Consider the following 21,886-nt stretch of genomic DNA (forward strand, 5'->3'; position numbering starts at 1 on the left):
AACCAAGTATAGTAAGGCATCTGTAATTCTTTTTGGCTGCCTGTCATCTTAACTTTTTTGGCATCTGAAAAACCTCCAACCTTATCAGATAGAGCCTGCCTCTCATTGTAGAGATACTAAATGCTAGACATTCTCTTTCCCAGCTTCCCTTGCAGCTTGAGAGTAGCTATGTGACCCATGAGTGACTTGGGTCTATCAACCAGACACATGTGCTCTACACTCTGCCTGGGAAGTTAGTGATTCAAAGAAGTAGTGATCACAGATAATTTATTCTGGCAAAAGTGCCACAGCTATATCCAGCTCTTTTGCACTGGCAGTGTGAGGTGATTTGTGTTTGGCAGTGGTGGCAGTAATAGCAGTGATAGTTTCACTGGGCCAATTCTATGCCTCTGGCTGTGTAACCTCTAACACTGGTCTGAACATACCTACATTTCCCTAATGCCCTTTTCTGCTTAAATTAGTCAGGGTTGGTTTTTGCTGCTTATAATTGAGAACTTTGATTTACACATGTATCTCCTATTGCTGAACATTTATAAAGGGTTGTCTCCTGCACTATAATAAGCAACCTAGGATAAATATCCTTACACATACATTTCTCATTATTTCCCTTTACATTTCTAAAAGTCAAAAGCTAGTTGCTTTTTCTTTAAACTGTAAATAATTCTGCCATTATTATCTTTGTGCATAGGTCTTTTTTCCTCCACATTTTTCTGCTTTTAAAAATCAGACTTACAGATGAGTACAATTTAAAACTTATTTGCAAGCCCAAGTATAAACTCCCCACCCTCAAAATAAAAAATTCTGAAAATGATTTATTCTCTCCCATTTCAGTCATTATTTTTTAGAGTATCTAAGATAGCAGTGAAACCAACTGCTATAATGTAACTTCATAATTTTTGACACTGGGAAAAGATAATAATCATGTTCCAAACGGGGTAAGATATTTCAATTAAAATACAGAAAAACTATGCTCAAAAGACCATTGACCATTAAGAATGGACTATCTAAAAATAAAGAGCCTCTAAATTCAAGACTGAAATGTTGATGGGCAGCAGCCTGTCAAGCTGACCAGGTGTCAAAGGACTCAGTGCATTCCAGAGTCACAGCATGCTCTTCCTGGCTTTCTGAATTGTGACTCATATATGCTTCAATGCTTTTTCACCAATTCTAAATGTGCTTACAAATAAAAATGAGCAATGGAAATAGCCATTAATATCTTATAGTAGAAATCTTTAAAAATAATAAAGAACACTGTCAGAGGAGAATAAGGGTTAACAGTTGGATTAAAATAACTTTAAAAGTTCTCCTAAAGCTACAATTCTGAGTTTAGAACTTAAAAGCTTTGTTACCCTCCTATGCAGTAAAACTGTAACAGAAATCCTTTTTCCTTTTTTTGAGACAGAGTCTCACTCTGTTGCCCAGGAGGGAGTACAGTGGTTCACTGCAGTCTCAACCTCTTAAGCAATCCTCTTACCTCAGCCGCCCAAGTACCTGGGACTACAGGCATGTGCCACCAAGCCTAGTTTGTTTCGTTTTGTTTTGTACTTCTTGTAGATAGGGTCTGGCCATGTTGTGCAAGCTTGTCTCGAAGTCCTGGACTCAAGCAATCAGCCTACTTTAGTGTCCCAAAATGCTGGGATTACAGGCATGAGCCACTGCACCAGCCCAGAAATGTTTTTCTTAGAGCAGCCTATGGCTTGACACCTCCCCCATTCTATTAACAGTTGAGACAGAGTGTACTCACCTCCAAAGTCACTGCTCTCAGCAGCTCTGGATTAGAATTACACAATGCTCCCGCAAGCACCCCTCCAGCACTGAAAGCAGTCAGGGTTGTTAGACTTGGCTGAGAAAAGCCTTGGCCATGAAGCGTCTTAATGCAAGCCTCTAAGTCAGCAAGGCCATTGAGTTTTTTAGTTAGACGGCCGTCAGCGTGCCACTGGAGGCCTAACTCACCACCACCCCTGAAATTGAAGGGCAAAAAAGTTTTAGTGGAAAAAAAACTATTAATGATGTAGGCTGGGGTCAGCAAACTACACCTGGAGGCCTGTTTTAGTGTGGCCCTGGAGCTAAGAATGGTTTTTACTTTTTAAAGATTGGGTGAAAACAAGGAATGTGCAACAGAGACTGTATGTGGCCTGCAAAGCCTAAAATGTTACTATGTAGCTCTTCAGAGAAAAAGGTTTGCCAACTCCTGATACAGACAATCCAGAATTGATTCAACAAATACGTGTTGAGTGCCTGCCCATTTATTAGGGATTAAGTACAGACCTTAAAAGTAGAAACCAACAAAAATTTTCTACCCTGGAGAAGTCAATAATTTTGTGAGTTAAGAAAACAACGACCAACAAGTGACCAGGCAGTGTGGTCACTGCCATCACACAAGTGTATTTAAGGTATTACAGGAGCAGAGGAAAGAATACCTAGCTGCCAGGTGAGGGGTATACATATGAGTCAGGAACACAAATGCTTTTAAGGAGATGATAACCTAAACTGAGTTGTGAAGGAGGAATTTGGGTTTCCAGAGGGCAAAGAAAAGGCATTAAGACACAGGTAAGTCATAGCATGTGTAAGGGCAAGGTGGTGACAGAGCATATCATTTAAAAGGACATGACTTTGGGGTCCAGACATGGTGCCTCACACCTGTAATCTCAACACTTTGGGAGGCTGAGGCAGGCAGATCACTTGAGGTCAGGAGTTTAAGACCAGCCTGGCCAACATAGTGAAACCCTGTTTCTACTAAAAATACAAAAAATTAGATGGGTGTGGTGGTGCATGCCTACAATCCCAACTACTCGGGAGGCTGAGAATTGCTTGAACCTGGGAGGCAGAGGTTGCAGTGAGCCAAGATCATGCTACTGCACTCCAGCCTGGGCAATAGAGCAATACTCTGTCTCAAAAAAAAAAAAAATCAGATGGTGTGGTGGCATGCGCCTGTAGTCCCAGGTACTTAGGAGCCTGAGGCATGGGGACTGCTTGAACCTGGGAGGCAGGGGTTGCAGTAAGCCAAGATTGTGCCACTGCACTCCAGTCCAGGTGACAAAGCAAAACTCTGTCTCAAAAAAAAAAAAAAGGATATGATGATAAATGCCACTACAGAGATCAATCAAACCATTAGGAGTATTATACTGGGGAATCTGGACTTTGTTCTAGAGATGAGGAGGTGGAGGAGAATTTTAAGCAGAAATATAAAATAATATGTGTTCTGAAAACAGCTGAAATAAAATGGAAGTTAGATGGAGTTCAGACTGAGAGGCTACTTAAACCTTAATTCAGGAGAACTGAATGGAAATAATAATGTTACTAAATAAGTACAAAGTCTGGTACATCTATGCAAAATTCTAAAAATCTATCCGTTTTCTTTTTGGATCAGCTAATCTGTTAAAGAATCAAGCTTCACCAGGACTGGTTTAGGAATACATAAATCGAATAATACAAATGAAAAAAATTAGCTTTTGTTCCCTGATATCTTGCTATTCTGGACATCCATCACAATGGTCTGGCACTCACATGCCAGGTAAAATGTACTGACTCACCGAACATGGCAATATGCTAATATCCATCCATCATCCACGAGGACCCGCCTCTCAGGTCTGAAATTCATTTTCAAATCCATTCCGTAAGCTCCATATACATGTACCAAGAGAGGTTTCTTCTGCAAGTCCTCAGAGTCCGTTTTGTGGAAAATAGTCATTGGCACTAATTTTCCATCCTAGAAATGAAGAATTAATATGTATGTAAAGAAGTCTTTTCTAATAACAGTTTTATCCCAATTTAAAATATTGAGGTGCACTGTCCCCACTTATGTGCTATCTATTGATGTTGAACACAAATATGTTTAAGAAAAAGAATTACGGTCCCTAAAAATACATCATGGCTTTTGGTTTCAGATAACTTGCTGTCCTACAATATTAACCAGAAAAGAGTGGCAAGATTGGCCTGAAAACATTTTATTAAATGCAGTTTTTCATGACAATAACGTAATTTTAAAGAGTTCTTCACTACCCACTATATAACTCTAATTTTAAATTTTCAGGTGAAACCAAAATACTTACCAAGGTTAGAAATCCTAGTATGGAATTCTTCCTATGCCTAGAGCAAGATATTGGCATTTCTCATTTTTGAGTATCTTCAAATATGCTGACTAAAGTCTTACCAGTTCAATTTTCTGTCCTCTGTAGTCAGAATTCTCAACCAGTAAGACTTGAAATCTTACTGACGTTACTGGTAACTACCACAATCCTCTTCAAAGGCCCATTCAACTTTATTAAAAAAAATTTAAAGTGGTTTTAAATTTTTTAGGTAAAATTCTTTGTAGGGTTAAAGTAATTTAAATTATTTGTAGAGTTACAAAGTTACTTGTAAGTTATGTAACCATCCCCCAATGTAGCTCAAACTCATCAATCCCAGTTGATTGACACTACGCAGTCTCTGAACTGACAAAAGGACTTACCTCTGATCTACCTTTCACAGAAAAAAGGTAAAGAAATTGGTTTTCACCCTGCTTAAACTAATGAAAAAGCACTAGTTTACATAAAGAAAAGAAATAATATGACCAAGTCACTCTCCATATTTTCATTCTCATTTTGAAAACTTCACTTGGGGACAATAACTGGAGACATCAAAGTATTATCAAATAAGGAGGAAATCCTCCTCTCATTCTTCTTTAAAATAGCCAACTTGTTATGACAACAGAAGTTAACTTTCACTTTTAGTAAGATTCACTTTTATAAAATTTGATGTAGATTAATTTCTATAAAACAATCTTGGTCTGTTCACCCCCACCTCTTCCCCAATTTCAATTATACAAGCAGAAGAACTTGCTTGTTGAAAACTTGTGAAAGGAGGAGGTAAAATAGCTAGTCTTGTGATGGGCTGGACCTGGGTTTGCCAGCAGTACTGAAATGCCTGTGGAAAGGTATAGCAGCTTCCAGCTTCCATTCAGCAGCTGCTTCCCTTCTCCCCTCTTGGCTCTCCAAGAACATGGCACTTAACTATTCTTTTCATTTCAGGTCCAGTAATTACAACATTTTGACAGACTGGTATAATTCCATGTTTATAAAACTAGCCAAAACCTTATCTGAAAGATAATACACTAAATGGGTAACCATGATTTTTTTTTTTTGAGATGGAGTATCGCTTTGTGCCCAGGCTGGAGTGCAGTGGCAGGATCTCGGCTCAATGCAACCTCCACTTTCTGGCTTCAAGCAATTCTCCTGCCTCAGCCTCCCGAGTAGCTGGGATTACAGACGCGTACCACCATGCCCAGCTAATTTTTTGTATTTTTAGTAAAGACGGGTTCATCATGTTGGCCAGACTGGTCTCGATCTCCCGACCTCGTGATCTGCCTGCCTCGGCCTCCCAAAGTTCTGGGATTATAGGCATGAGCCACCACGTCCAGCCTAACAATGATTATTTCTAAGAGGTGTAGCAAGCAAATGGTACTGAGAAGTAGTCATTTAAGATTTATATCTTCTGTATTTTTGCATCCATTCCAACAAGCATGTACTGCTTTTGTAATATGAAAATATTAATATTTACTTAAAGATATTCAGAGAAAATAATTAAAGAAAAAAATTCCTAATAAAAGGCTTGTGTTGTAATTCATTCTGTGTCAGCACATGTGAAATGATGTGAAATATGATATGCTAAATCCTGAGGATTCCTTAAATTCAAGGCTATAGTTTATCATTTGTTCCCTACTTGCACAAATTTGTAAATTGCGTATATTGAGTATACCTGGAATATGAATATTTGTTATTTCCTTTTCTACATCTCATTTCTCTCTACTCCTCATCCTGCCAATCTTCCATCTTTTACTTGATTTTGGCCATAATGGCCTCCTTTACATTTGTTTTTTTTTCTGAGACAGGATCTTACTCGTCACTCAGGCTGGAATGCAATGGCAGCAATCACAGCTCACTGCAGCCTCAACCTCCTGGGCTCAAGCAATCCTACCACCTCAGCTTCCCAAGAAACTGGGACTACAGGCATATGCCACCATGTCCAGTTAATATTTTTGTTTTTTTGTGGAGATTAGGTCTCACTATGTTGCCCAGGTTGGTCTCCAACTCCTGGGCTCAAGTGATCCTCCCAGCTTGGGCTCACAAAGTGTTGGGATTACAAGTTTGAACCACTGTGCCTAGCCTTACACTTTTCTTTTTTTCTGGGATGGAGTGTCGCTCTGTTGCCCAGGCTGGAGTGTGATGGTTTGGTCTCGGCTCACTGCAACCTCTGCTCCCGGGTTCAAGCAATTCTGCCTCAGCTTCCCGAGTAGCTGGGATTACAGGTGCCTGCCACCACACCCAGCTGATTTTTTGTATTTTTAGTAGAGATGGGGTTTCACCATGTTGACCAGGCTGGTCTCGAACTCCTGACCTCGTGATCCGCCCGCCTCAGCCTCCCAAAGCGCTGGCATTACAGGCAGGACCCACCATACCTGGCCAGCCCTACACTTCTTGAATTGTATAATTTCTCCCCAAATTCAGGGCCTCTGTACAAAATGGAATCCCCTGTCTCCTTTCTAGTTTATTCTTTATCATCCTAGTGGTCATTAATGACTTTTTAAACATCTGTCATCTTTCCTGCTAGATGTAAGCTCCATGAGGGCAGAGACTGTATCAGTCTAGTTTACTCTAGTCAACTGCTACGACCTTCACAATTTTTGCCATAACTACATACCACCTCTACTAATTTTTTAAAATCAACTTAAAAAAAATCATAAGCGTGAAATAAAAAGCTTGACATGCTATAAATTTTCTAATCCATGTTCAAACAAACATGAAAATTAAGGTTAAAAAAAATTCACATACCCCTAAAATCATCTGGGTATTACTATGGTCTAAGAAATCTACATTAGGAAACTATGCTAATGTAACTCCAACAACTGCATGGCACCTGGCTAACAGTATGCTTTCAGTAAGTGGGAGCTCAAAGCGAAGATTACAAGACCTACCTTGCTTTTGGCTTCTAGACGTAAAACACGACTAGTCTTTGTGATTGGGTCTTCATGCCCAGTTTCCTCAAACAGTTTGCCTTCTGCAAACTTGTATGTGTAATATTTTGGGGGACGTATTGGAGAGCAAAGTTGAAAGGGGCAGTTCTTTGGGTCAGAATTTGTATCCATTATGAATCCACAGGCCCAAGGAGGGAGCTACAGAAATAAAAGTTATTTTTATTCTTTATTTAGGCCACCAAGTATCATTAATTAAATTTCTAAGTCTTTCCAAACAAGATGATGTGGATATCTAGTTTACTTTCTGTTATCACATGATGCCTCATTCAAGGATTACTTTATTGCAACAAAATATATTTCACGTAAAAACCAAAACTGACCATTAATGACCAATAAAATAAGACAAACGATAGGAAAATGATTTATCATGATTCTAGCTTTACATGAAATTGCTTTTAATATGAAAGTTTATTTAGGGGTATAAGCTTGGGTAATAAAATAGTAAAATGGAAGAATAAGAGCAAAGCAAATAGGAATTCCAGAACCCACAGACACTGCCAAGATCTCTGTTCTCTCAAAGAACATGAAATCCCTCACATGCGTGTGTTTTTAATAATTTACCCACCAGTCCTTACCCTGCTGCCTGGACAGCCACAGTGATGACAGTTATTATTTCAGGGCTATAAACGGGCTCAGCAGCATTTAGGCATTTGCAATTTGTTTCAACTTTAGCTCCTAGGCTAACCATTGTGCGGAACAAAACCTTTTCTGGCACATCTACTCTAAGAGACTCACAGCTATTATGCTCAAGATTCTTAACTTTAAGAAAAAAGGAAAGGAATCAAAATTTATTCTCTTAGATCAGCAGGGTCCAGCTTCAAGCCTTCCACTAACATCCCTCTTACACCTTTTAAAGAACTCTGGTAAGCAGGTTGACAGTGTTAGAAATGGTACCGAGAGGCAGAACATTAAAAGAAAATTGCCTTTCTTTTCCTGAGTAATTGTAGAAAGAGCAAATTCCTTAGAAAATCAGAGGCACAGAAACATCACTGGTGGGCACTATTGAAAAAGGCAGCCAGGGGATTTGTGCATAAAGAGAATACCATTCTACCTGCAGCAACTATAGTGAGAGTTTAAGTTCTCCGAACAAATTTCTTCTTATTAATTAAAAAAAATCTATTTTCATGAAACACTAAAAAGGAAATGCATTTGCAATCTCAAAAAGTTCCTACTCTTCTCAAATTGAGGGTTGTTTTAAAGGATAATTTGTCTCTTTAAATTTAAGCCATAACTGGAGAGTAAAATGTAAACAGAAGTTGAGAAATCTGGTAGCATAGTTCTAAGTACGCAAACTGACACTTGAGGGGGGAAAAAAATGCACTGCTACAACCTCATAATCAGGCCTCAAAGTGAGGGTACAAGGTTCCTTAGCCCATGGTAGCTCACGTTTCTCCACCTTTTAATGAGACTTCAGGACAGTCTCTATGTAACCCATGTAGTAAGCTGTTTTAGCTTTAGACCAAGTGGTTCCAAAAATCAAAAAGTCTTTTTGATATTTTTCTAAAACTAATGGAACCAACATTAATGCTTTAATCATAATAAAAACTGTTTCAAGGCTATGGGCTTTTAAAAGTTCACCCAGCTAATGCAGAAATAAGTATTAACTAACTCAAGGATATCTTAAGCCACATTTCCTACTGCAATAAGCCTGCAGTGTATCTGTATATATTAACGGACAGCACGAGAGAATAAGTAGGCTAGGAAACAGGCAGACATTCCTTAGATACCTGACAGAAACAGGTTCGGTTTTAGCACTCTAGCAGCAAACTATAGTTATTTCATCAAAAGAATGATTAAGACATACATGCTGAAAGAAAATTGGCCTGAGTATGCAGACTCCTCCTCTAACTAAAACTGATGTTAGCATTCAGCAAAAAACATCCCAACTAGCCTAAATTAAATATCGTAACTTCTTTTTGTGACACCCCTCCAAAAAAAATACTTCCAGAAAATACTGATGGCATGATGCTCAAGGATAGGAGACAAGTACATGAAGGGTTTTATATTTATATTGCTAAGATAGAATTTATTTTATTTAGAGACAGAGTCTCTCTCTGTCACCCAGGCTGGAATGCAGAGGCACGATCTCAGCTCACTGCAGCCTCCACCTCCCGGGTTCAAGCAACTCTCCTGCCTCAGCTTCCAGGATAGCTGGGACTACAGGTGCCTGCCACCATGCCTGGCTAGTTTTTGTATTTTCAGTAGAGACAGGGTTTCGCCATGTTGGCCAGGGTGGTCTCAAACTCCTGATCTCAGGTGATCTGCTCACCTTGGGATTACAGGCATGAGACTGAATTTAAAAAGATCTTTTAGTCAACTGCCCACTAGGCAGAGTTATTACATACAGCAGTATTTTTATAATGCACTCATGGTTTGGTTAAAGATTTTGTCTTGTGTGTGTGGCAGTGACTATGGATATTAATTCATGTTATCCAGGTTCATAAAAAGGGTCTAATCTATAAAATTCGTCTTTTTTTTTTTTTTTTGAGATAGAGTCTCGCTCTGTTGCCCAGGATCGAGTGCAATGGCGTGATCTTGGCTCACAGCAAACTCTGCCTCCCGGGTTCAAGCGATTCTCTAACCTCAGTCTCCCATGTAGCTGGGACTACAGGCACGTGCCACCATGCCTGGCTAGTTTTTTGTATATTTAGTAGAGATGGGGTTTCACCGTGTTAGCCAGGATGATCTTGATCTCCTGACCTCGTGATCGCCCGCCTCAGCCTCCCAAAGTGCTGGGATTACAGGCGTGAGCCACCGTGCCTGGCTAAAATTCTCTTTATTATATACCAGGTACTAACCAGAAAGACCAAGTAGAATTTAATTCCACTTGATGATGACTAGAACATTACACAAGTCATAATAGTATTATCATTTGGGAAGGGTCAGAAAATGAAGAGATAGAAGATATGGAATAAATTAAAGACATAATGTTTGTTCTAGTGGAACTTAAAACCATGGAAACTGGAGCATATCTTTAAAATAAGAATACTTACAAAAAATAGAAAAGGTCATATTTACTTAGAAGTCAAATCATCTTATAGCAAAGTAAACTCCATATGATATTCCTAACTTTCCTGACACAGAATTTTTTGGTAACAAGTGCATTGCTAGAAATTATATATTCTCTCCCATTCCTATCCATATAGACTAAAATAAGAAGATGCTCCACCAGTCTCCCAACTAAAGATGTCTAAATTTGTCATCAGTTAACAAGTGAATGGTTAGCCATAGGCAGAAGATTGAAAACTGGACCCCTTCCTTCTACCATATATAAAAATCAACTCAAAATGAACTAAAGACTTAAATGTGAAGCCTAAGACAATAAAAGCCCTTGAAGAAAACCTAGGAAATACAATTCTAGACAAACGCAAAGACTTTATGACAAAGGTGCTAAAAGCAATTGCAACAAAAACAAAAACTGGAAAATGGAAACTAAAGAGCTCCTACACAGCAAAAGAAACCATCAACAGAGTAAACAGACAACCTACAGAATGGGAGGAAATATTCACAAACGATGCATCTGAAGAAGGTCTAGTATCCAGAATTTATAAGAAACTTAAATTAACAAGCAAAACAAACAAATAATCAAAAACAGAAAAAAACCCTACCCCATAAAAAAGTGGGCAAAGGACATGAACAGATATTTTTAAAAGAAGACATACAAGCAGCCAACAGGCATATGAAAAAAATGCTCAACATCACTGATCATTAGAGAAATGGAAATCAAACCACAATGAAATACCATCTCACATCAGTTAGAATGACTGTAGTTAAAAAGTCAAAATACAACAGATGATGGTGAGGTTGTAGAGAAAAGGGAAAGCTTATACACTGCTAGTGGAAATCTAAGTTCAGCCACTGTGGAAAGCAGTTTGGGAATTTCTCAAAGAATGTAAAACAGAACTACCATTTAACTCAGCAATCCCATTACTACGTATATAACCAAAGGAACACAAATTGCTCTAATTGCTCTACCATAAAGACACATGCATGCATTATGTTCATCACAATAGCAAAGACAGGGAATCAATTTAAATGCCCATCAATGATAGACTGGATAAAGAAAATGTGGTACATATACACCATAGAATACTATGCAGCCATAAAAAAGAGATAATGTTCTTTTCAGCAATATTGTTGAAGCTGGAGGCCATTATCCTAAGTGAGCCAACAGAGGAACAGAAAATCAAATACCACATGTTCTCACTTATAAGTGGGAGCTAAACACTGAGTACATGTGGACACAAAGAAGAGAATAGACACTGGGGCCTACCTGAGGGTTGAAGGAGGTGAGGATTGAAAAGCTACCTATTGGGTACTATGCTTATTACCTGGGTGACAAAATAATAGGTATATCAAACCCCTGTGACACACAATTTATCTACTGAACCAACCTGCACATGTACCCCTGAAAGTAAAAGTTAAAAAAAAGAAATGCTATCTAAAATACTAATATTAAAATTAAAAAAATTAGCAAGTGAAAAGAAATACTTTGCACTCCAGCAGATGAAGACAATAAGGAAATCCCTCAAGTCAATCACCATTTTGGTTTTAGGACACTTACATAGTGTTCTAAGAGACTGGACATTACATTTGATCTTCTGATTTTAGGGAGTAGCTGGAGAATTTCAGTTATTCCAGTTCTTATTTATACCAATAAAACAATCTCAAAACCAGCTCCTTACCCCTCATTTCTTTTTGGTTTAGTGTGTCCTAATATGGCTGCCACTCCTCAAACCATTCCCCTGCTTAAAAACTTCAAATGTTACCTTCCATAATTTATTAATAAATTCCTCATATTGACACTCAAAAAAAGTCAAATTGTGGCTTCATCTCCCAGAAATGTAGAGCGCTTCAATAAAACAGAACAATTAACAGTTCCTCAAACATTTTCTGACTGTCAGATGAGCTTCAGCATAGAGCTTCATCTGATGGCTTTCTCATCTTGGAATACCATCTCTTCTCCACCTGTCAAAATCCTTTCTCTCCTCTCTGGTTTATTTTAAATTCAACCAACTTTACCAAAAGCTTTCCTGGGCCTTCCTTCTCTAATGTGAGCCCCACAGCACATCTTATGTTTTTGATACTACTTATTTAAATTGTGACATACTTAACCTTTGTGTACTAGTCTAATCTTATGATTAACTATATCTTCAGGTCTAAGATATTCTGCTTTAACAGCTTTCCACTCTATAATGCCTGATATAGTATTATGCACATAAAAGTTCAATAAAAAGCCACTGAATTGACTGAAATTGCATTTTGACAGGAGTTTTGACAATATTGGAGTTTGGGAGGTGTAAGTTGTCTATGCTGTTTGCTCATCAACTGGCTCAGTAACTCTTTTCATATCAAACAAAATGGAACCCATCCTCTTCCCTTCAGTGCCTACTACCTTAACTCACATGTTAATGCTGCTTTAAAACTAGGCAATAAGGTTGTCATTCATCAATTTTAGGAAGTTCACTTGTGAAGGAAAATTATCTTTCCTGGTAGCCACAAGCAGTATCAACTAGTCAGCCTGCCAAGCAGTCTTGCCACTATTACCCTTCTGTGTTGCTGTGGAGACCACTGCTACTCCTACACTGAAAGAAACCAAAGTTTGCTCCCTGCATCCCCCGTGGGGAAGAAAACTGGCAAAGAGAAGATGATGCAGACACAACATTTAGTGGCTAAAACACACTGGGTACCACTACTGTCCCTGCTGGGGATGTGGGATGGGGGAGCAGTAGTCAGTGGTTAGGCATTAGCTACCAGGTTTGGCTTGAGTTATTGCTATACATAAAAGTTGTAGAGATATGTGAGATAGAGAGATATACAGAAAGAGAAATAGTAGCACTTAACTCTACTTCTGAAGTCCATGCTGTAAGACAGTATTTTAAGTAAAACTGCATAAAAAGGAAGATCCTCTAAGTAATTCTAAGATAACCCTCCTAAACCTGACAGCAAGTTTGCTAAATTCCATTTAAATTAAATTCCTTTTAAGAAAAAGAACACTGCTGCTACTATTCAAAATGTGATGTTTCATTAAGCTAAACTGCATACATATTTTGATTAACAGTATTAACTGCTGAAAATTAAACATACCTTTAGAGACCGAACTGAATCATCAGCCAGACCAATCACGTTAACATAAAGGAGATTGCTGTGCTTTAGAAATAGAACACAGTGATCCTTAAACATGTCCAAGTCTATCACTTTTGTATTTCTCTTCATTGTAAAAAACAAATCCCAATTCATAATTGCAGGGGTATCAGCCGCTGTTCTCATTAGCTATGTGGAACAAAGTTAGAAGACATATAGGTAAGAAAACATGAAGGCTACAGCATCCAGAGATGAAATCGCTGAGAACTAGACCATAGTAGTCCTCACCATCATATGAAGAGCTGAAGGAACTAATTCTGCATCAGGGATAAAGTGTGACCATCACCATATGAATGAGTCCTGACTAGCCTGCTGGGTAGCGAGACAGTATGACCCAGTGCTTAGCCAACCACCGGACATTTGAGTGAGGGCACTGACAGCTAGCTGACTACAGATACATCAATGAGCTTAGCTGATACCAGAAGAAGTGCCTGAGATCAATCCACATTGCCAACTCATAAAATCACAAGTGTATAAGTTTGCTCTTTTAAGCTGCTAAGTTTGGTTTTGATAACATATGCTCAGGACAGAATATGTTTTATTTACTAACATTTTAGGCACAATTAAAATATGTAGAGGCATTAGCTCTAAGGGAAAAGAAATGGGACTGGTTGTACCTAGGAAGGTGGCATCAATTTATAAAACAATGAACTTTTAGAGCAAGAAATGTTGTTGATGGAAGTGTGACACTTCTTAACAGCCCAAATGGGGACAAGGAGCATCCAGATTACCTTAAATTCTGTAGGCTCTCCAACATTAGTGAGAATGTATAATTCATCATCTCTGTGTTCAACATAGTAAAGGACCCCATGTATTCGCTTCTGGATAAGTACTGGTGGGTCCCAAGGGCTCAGGCCATCTATCAACCACACTTCAGAAGTCATCTTGTTCATAATATTCATGGTGAGGAATCGACTGTCTTTTGTAAGATAAAGGAAAACAAAGTAGCTAGAGAGAGAGAGAGAGAGAGAGAGAGAGAGAAACATGAGATCAGTTTATTTCAGATGCATGCTACCTTGTTAAGGACAGTATCTCAGAGGTGGTCAGTATACATGTTGATTTATAATGCAGATAGGAAATAAAAATAATTCTTAGTGAATATCACTTGTAACTTTAATGATTAGCTATTATTTTTCTCATTTTCTCCTAAAGGGCATTCAAAATCATTTATTTCTAACATTTTATCATAAATGTTTTTCAAAAATACAGAAAAGTTGAAAAAACCACCCAGATTCCATCAATGCTAACATTTTGCTATATTTACTTTTATCACACATCTATTAATCCATCTTTATTTGGATGTATTTAAAGGTAAACTAGAGACATCATTCTCAATCACATGAGAAGATAATAGGGCTTTCTGCTGAGAAGAGGAAATAAACTTTCTATAGGAGATATAAATAGGGAATAAAATAGTTATTTTTATTTTCTTCTTTCTCTGATATGCATCTTGGAATATTTTTTCCTTTCTCCCAGTTTTTATGACAAAATAGAATAGGAAGAAAAGCCCTCACAATCTTACTATTGTAACACATTTAAAACATTAACATAGCTATTTTACTTTTTCCATTTTTCCTTCTAAGGTATATTTATATTTTATGCATGTTTTTAAATAGATGTAATTATAGATACAATTTTTGATTCTGTATTTCTTACTTCATATAATATCAATACTCTCTACATGAATTGAAAGTCTTTGTGATTATTATTTTTAATGGCTACCTAATATTATAACAGGTTTAATAACTACCTAATATTATGTCATAATTCTTAAAAATTTAGATATTAATGTTTCATTATAATAAACAATATAACAAGGAACATATTCATGAAGATATTTTTCCCTTTCATGATCTTTACAATTATTTCCCCAGAACAAATTTTTAGGAATGGAAATACTAATAATTACATGTATTTTTATGACTTGATGAATACAATCAAATAACATCCTAGAAGCACTATACTAACGTACTGGGTGGTTTTACACATTATATTTATATTTTTCCTTATTATAAAAGTAATTCATATTGAAACTACTGAAAAATGTAAAGTATCCCAATACCCGCAAATAAAACTGCTTATAGTTGGGTAAAATTTCTTCTGAATTGGATCACATTACCATGTTTATCTGTCAATCGTATTTCTTTTATGCAATGTCTGTGTCCATTTTAAACTTGGAATGTAGCTTAAATTATTGGGATGTAAATAGTTCTTTATCAATTAAGAATATTGGCTGGGCACAGTGGCTCACGCCTGTAATCCCAGCACTTTGGGAGGCGGATACAGGTGGATCACCTGAGATCAGGAGTTCAAGACCACCCTGGCCAACATGGTGAAACCCTGTCTCCACAAAAAATACAAAAATTAGCTGGGCATCGTGACAGATGCCTGTAATCCCAGCTACTCAGGAGGCTGAGACAGGAGAATGACTTGAACCCAAAAGGCGGAGGTTGCAGTGAGCTGAGATTGCACCATTGCTTCCAGTTTGTGCAACAGAGCAAGACTCCGTTTAAAAAAAAAAAATTAAGAATATTAACTTGTCTTTTTGTTTAAAACACTTTCCTCCATTTTGTTATCTAGATTTTAACTATTTGCAATAGTTTTTGTAGTTTTTGATTTGAGTTTAATGTTTTAGGGAATCAAGACTGTTACTACCCTTTGTGATTTCTTACACTGATTTTATGTCTCAAAAATACTCCAACCAAATTAGTCAAAAAAATTTTTTTTCTCAATAGATTCTTTAAATTTCTTGGGAATATATACTGACATACATAATGACGAAAATTATTTTTTTCCAAATAGTATTTTCCATTGCATTATAAAATAACACCCATTCATTTTTCATTAGTTTGTGATGCCTTTTATCATATAAATTTTCATATATACTAGGATCTGTTTTAGAGTTATTTATTCTAGCCTCTATTATTTGTCTATCATTTTGTATTATTTTTACTATTATAGGTGCTTTAATATATAATTGTAGGGCAAGTCCCCTACCCTACTTTGCTCTTTATTTTTAACACTTTCTTTGCTATTTTTAACTATTTTTGTTTGCTTTGTTTGGTGATGACAAATCAAAAATAAACTACTTGATCAAATAATTGGTAGATATGTGGTTATAGGAAGTGAGAACACAAGTGGCTCTATGGTAAAATGTGTCTAAGAGAATACAAGAAATGTAAACAACCAGAGGTTAATCTTTTTTTCCAATTATTTCTATTGATACTTATTTTTAAATTTAAAATGTATTTTCTCTATGATTATAAAAATAACAATGCTTATTACAAAAAGAAAGAAAAGTAGAAAAAAACATTGTTAGTACTTTGGGTATATTTCCTTTCAATCTTTTAAAAATGCATCTTTTTTACTTGATACACCATTGACACCATAACATATATTCAAATTTTTTCAACTAGCACACACATTTTTGAGTTAGTTTTAATTCATAATTTAGTAGCAAGACATAATTTAAATTCTTCTATATATAACTAAAAATTTAATGGTTAAAAGGTGCTCAATAATCATCAGGGACAAGGGGTTTTAGTTTGAAAGAGGGATACCTACCTAAATATACCATTTACTCAAGCAATAGACACTGACTAAATAGCACTATAGAAACTAGGTGAATTAGGATGCAATTAGGATGCAAAGGTGAAACAGACTCAGTCTGTTCACAATCGAGCAGTTCTAAGTCAGCATTACGAATTTACAAGAATAACTATGTTGCAGTTACAACGATACTATAATTCACAAAATCAATTTGTTTTTAATAATAAATTGTTAATGATGCATTTGTGTTTACTCTGATTTTGAATATTACAAGACTCCAATTTTAAACACAAACAACTAATAAAAGAATGATCATTTTAGCTTTATTATTCTTGGTTTTAACCAAAATAAACATTTTAAGTCAACCAGGGTCAATGCTTTAACTGGAGAAATGTTCTGGATAAAAAGATTTGATTAGATTATTTTAGTACCTTGGGTCTTTTTCCGTGTAAAAACGTTCATTACGTTTGTTATCACCAAAAGTAGCTCGATATACATCATTACAGCGAAGGTTCCTCTGAAAGGTGTAGAATAAAACATCTTCATCTTCCTCATCCTTTACCCATTCTGAAAGAAAATAATGAAATAATTATAAATAATCACCTACATACCATTAAAAAAAAGGCAGAGCACATTCTAATTTTGAATGCCAATGAGAAGATTCACAAGTTTATCCCTGGAAATCTAAATTTTGACTGCATCTAATCTGTATTGTATATAAGCCAGAGAGCTTTCCTGAGAATAAACCACTACTATACCAGTTCCAAGTTTTCAAGTAGTTATCAGTCTCAGGGTACTCAAGTTTCTACATAAGAGCTAAATGCTCAATATTTAGGAAAGACATTGGTAAAGTCACATTTGCTTTTAGGAGGTGAATTCTGTTTCACTCTACAACTTGAAACTAGGTCTGAGGAAATACTGCATCTCTCTCTCATGCGTAAACCTTCCCTGTCTGCTTTCAAGCCACAGGATATTTCCAACTACTAAACACATGCTGATTCTGATTCTTGATCCCACCAGAAGCTGTCAACAGAAGTTTGCACACAATTACATCATGACTGCCACCTGGCTGACAGTGATTTTAAGTCATCATTGTATAATATGCATCATTGTATATAATATGTATAATGTGATTTTAGAGGTTGAAATGTACAAAATGTATGTCTTAGAATTCAACAGTTAGGGTATAATTTCAATTCACTGCAATAACATTAGTTAAACAATGGAGAAAATGATGGCAGAAAATGAAAAGAGAGGACAAAATGTAACATATGGACCACTCAATGATAAATAATACAATTTAAAGTTAGTTCTATTACTAAAAATGTCACAGCTTCCATTGATAAATAAGTAGGTTCAACACATACTGAAGTTCTTTGGTAATGACTTTGGGCAGTTTGCTGTTAACAGCTCTATAAGATAACATAAAATTAAAAAACATATTCAAGCTTAAATTTGAATAAAATATTAAGATGCAACTTAACATGTAAAAATGTATTCTAAATAACAATTTGGCAAAGAATTACTGATAAATCAAAATATATGATACAACCTGGACTCTGTAACTCTTTTAAAAACATGAAGATTTCAAAATTACCCAACTAGATATATAATTAAATAACGGAAGGGCTCCTGAATAAGATGTTTTATAGGAAGATGTGTAGTCCACAGGGATATATGGATTAGGCATTCACCTTCTCCCTTACTCACATGGGACAAAAAAATGTTTCAAAAGTGTTACTGTTGCCTTTTAAAACAGAGGACTATTTCGGTGGATGGCTTACCAAAACTGGACACATTTGGGAAAGAAGCTTCCATTACAGGCTGATCGCTGAGCTTTATAACTACACAGGTAGATGCTTCAGAATCCTCAGTTCTTATCTTGGCAGCCACATATTTTTCATCTGGAGCAACTCTGATACAATCGATGAAGGGCTGGTCTAATTTCAGTTCCTCCAAATTGAACAAAACTTCATAATTATCATTGTCTGCTGCATAAAGAAAAATATGAAAATGATAATTTAAATTACTTTAAATTTAAAGTAATTTAAAAAATTAAAACTGTATTTTAATGTTTTAAATCAGATTTCCCATTCTGTAAGAGGCCATATCCTAGCTTCTTTCAACAATGATGGCAGCTTAACTTGTACATAAACTGACAATAAGTTATTTAATATTACCTTACACTATTCAATATTATTCTATGCATCAACCTATGAGACATTATTTGGTATTGTTATAGTCTAGTTTAGTATTTACAGACCATACAGAACCTAGAAAGTAAGCAAATAAAATGACAATCAATAATATAAGTCAAGTGCCTAGCATAGTACCTAAGACACAGCAGATGCTCAAAAAATGTTGGATCCCATCTCCATTCTCCCTGCCAAAGCTTCTGAGTGTAGTATTCAACTATGTCTTACATAAAGTCAGAGATCAAAAAGTAGTCATTTAAAAAAAAACATTTAGGAGAGATCCAAGATGGCCGGTTAGGAGGAGCTCAGGATTGCAGGTCCGAGTGAAAGCGCAGAGGGTGAGTGGACGCCGCATTTCCAGACGGATTTTTACTGCCCACAGATCAGGAGATTCCCAGGCGGAGGAGCCCCATGGGTCGCCAGGGTGGCTGTTTTGCCTGCGCCCCGGCGCAGCAGTTCCCAGTGCAGAGTAAACAAGACTGTATCCCCTCTTAGCCAGCAAGGGGAGCTGAAACAGGGAGCCAGGCCAGGAGATTCCCGGGCAAAAAAGCGCCATGAATCTCAGAGCCGCGGTTTCAGCAGGCACAGTGGGTTGCCGCACAGGAAATCACACAGATCCTGGTGCCTATTCAACAGGCAACCAGGTCACCTGGTAGAGAGCCGACCGTTCAACTAAAAAACAAAAGGCTCTGAGGCAGGGAGCCAGGTGATCAGGCCCGGCAGGTCCCACCCCCACAAAAACAAAAACAAAAACAAAAAAACAGCAATTGGAAACACTCTGGGTTGAGACTTTCACAGCAAGCATAGCTGAACCTGGGATGGTCCAGCTCTGTGGGGGAGAGGCATACACCATTACTGAGGCAGCCTGCTGTTGCTGAGGCAACCGCCGTTGCCGAGGCAACCCGCCCTTACAGAGAGAGTTCGTCATTACAGAGGTGGGCCAACATAGCAGAAGCAGTTATAACTACGCTCATATAAACAGGACTGCAGGGAAGTTCACACGGCAGCTGGGTGGAGCCCACAGCAGCTCAGCGAAGCCTCTGCAGGCTGAGAGTGACTAGGCTGCCTCCTTGTGGGCAGGGCCGCCCTGAAGAAAAAAAAAGGCAGCAGCACAGCAGAAACTCATAAAGCCCTAACTCCCTGGGACAGAACACCTGGGAAAAAAAAAGGGGGTTTATGAGTCCTGCTGCTGCAGACTTAAAATTACCAGCCAAGCAGCTCTGAGTGAACAACGGGGCTCACAGCTCAGCACCTGAGACAATATAAAGGACAGACTATTTCCTCAAGCAGCTTCCTGACCCCCATATATCCAAAGAGTCACCTCATAAGGGAGAGCTCAGACTGATATTTGGCAGGTATTCTTCTGGGACAAAGCAGAAGAAACTGGTAGCAACCTTTACTGTTTGGCAGCTGCTGCAAGGGATCCCCAGGCAATCAGGGCCTGGAGTGGACCTCAGCAGTCCTACAGCAGAGAGGCCAGACAGTTAAAAGGAAAATTAAGAAACAGAAATAACTTCATGAACAACAAACAGGATGTCCACTCAGAGACCCAATCAGAAAGTCAACAACTACAAAGCCGACAGGTGGATAAATCCACAAAGATGGGAAGAAACCAGCGCAAAAAGGATGAAAACACCCGAAACCAGAACACCTCTCCTCCTACAAGGGATCACAACTCTTCATCAGCAAGGGAACAAGACTGGATGGAGAATGAGTGTGATGAAATGACAGAATCAGCCGTCAGAATGTGGGTAATAAGAAACTTCCATGAGCTAAAAGAACATGTTCTAACCAAATGCAAAGAAACTAAGAACCTTGAAAAAAGATTTGACGAAATGCTAACGAGAATGGACAACTTAGAGAGGAATATGAGTGAATTGATGGAGCTAAAAAACACAACACGAGAACTTCGCGAAGCATGCACAAGTTTCAACAGCCGAATTGACCAAGGAGAAGAAAGGATATCAGAGGTCGAAGATCAACTCAATGAAATAAAACGAGAAGGCAAGATTAGAGAAAACAGAGTAAAAAGGAATGAACAAAGTCAACAAGAAATATGGGACTATGTGAAAAGACCTAATCTACGTTTGATAGGTGTACCTGAATGTGACAAAGAGAATGAATCCAAGCTGGAGAATACTCTTCAGGATATTATCCAGGAAAACTTCCCCAACCTAGCAAGGCAGGCCAATATTCAAGTCCAGGAAATACAGAGAACACCACAAAGATATTCCTCTAGAAGAGCAACCCCAAAGCATGTAATCGTCAGATTGACCAGGGTTGAAATGAAGGAGAAAATACTAAGGGCAGCCAGAAAGAAAGGTCTGGTTACCCACAAAGGGAAGCCCATCAGACTCACAGCAGATCTCTCAGCAGAAACCCTAGAGGCCAGAAGAGAGTGGGGGCCAATATTCAACATCCTTAAAGAAAAGAACTTTCAACCCAGAATTTCATATCCAGCCAAACTAAGCTTCATAAGTGAAGGAAAAATAAAATCCTTTGTGAACAAGCAAGTACTCAGAGATTTGATCACCACCAGACCTGCTTTACAAGAGCTCCTGAAAGAGGCACTACACATAGAAAAGAACAACCAGTACCAGCCACTCCAAAAACACACCAAATGGTAAAGAGCATCAACACAATGAAGAATCTGCATCAACCAACGGGAAAAACAGCCAGCTAGCATCAAAATGGCAGGATCAAATTTACACATAACAATATTAACCCTAAATGTAAATGGACTAAATGCCCCAATCAAGAGACACAGACTGGCAAATTCGATAAAAAGCCAAAACCCATCAGTGTGCTGTATCTAGGAAACCCATCTCACATGCAAGGATACACAAAGGCTCAAAATAAAGGAATGGAGGAAGATTTACCAAGCAAATGGAGAGCAAAAAAAGCAGGAGTTGCTATTCTCATCTCTTTAAAGCAACAAAGATCAAAAGAGACAAAGAAGGACATTACATAATGGTAAAAGGATCAA

The 21,886-nt window shown here is 37.6% G+C and overlaps 1 protein-coding gene across 5 annotated transcripts in view; it reads right to left on the minus strand.

Moving 5' to 3' along the window:
* PREPL (prolyl endopeptidase like) overlaps positions 1 to 21,886 on the minus strand; it is a 56,110-nt gene that overhangs the window by 10,271 nt on the left and 23,953 nt on the right. For 4 of the 5 annotated variants that reach the window (XM_012450589.3, XM_012450593.3, XM_012450590.3 and 1 more), the window contains 7 exons: positions 18,490 to 18,696; positions 17,137 to 17,272; positions 13,888 to 14,104; positions 13,100 to 13,285; positions 6,953 to 7,150; positions 3,534 to 3,709; positions 1,745 to 1,961 (listed from right to left, as the gene is read on the minus strand). In XM_012450589.3, the coding sequence (XP_012306012.1) occupies positions 1,745 to 1,961; positions 3,534 to 3,709; positions 6,953 to 7,150; positions 13,100 to 13,285; positions 13,888 to 14,104; positions 17,137 to 17,272; positions 18,490 to 18,696 (1,337 nt within the window). The remainder of the gene's footprint in view (positions 1 to 1,744; positions 1,962 to 3,533; positions 3,710 to 6,952; positions 7,151 to 13,099; positions 13,286 to 13,887; positions 14,105 to 17,136; positions 17,273 to 18,489; positions 18,697 to 21,886) is intronic. The other variant, XM_021670762.2, reaches the window with a different exon arrangement.

The sequence above is a fragment of the Aotus nancymaae genome, unplaced genomic scaffold, assembly GCF_030222135.1.
Source record: "Aotus nancymaae isolate 86718 unplaced genomic scaffold, 86718_ANA_hifiasm-v0.15.2.pri h1tg000057l, whole genome shotgun sequence".
In the NCBI taxonomy this organism is placed as follows: Eukaryota; Metazoa; Chordata; class Mammalia; order Primates; family Aotidae; genus Aotus; species Aotus nancymaae.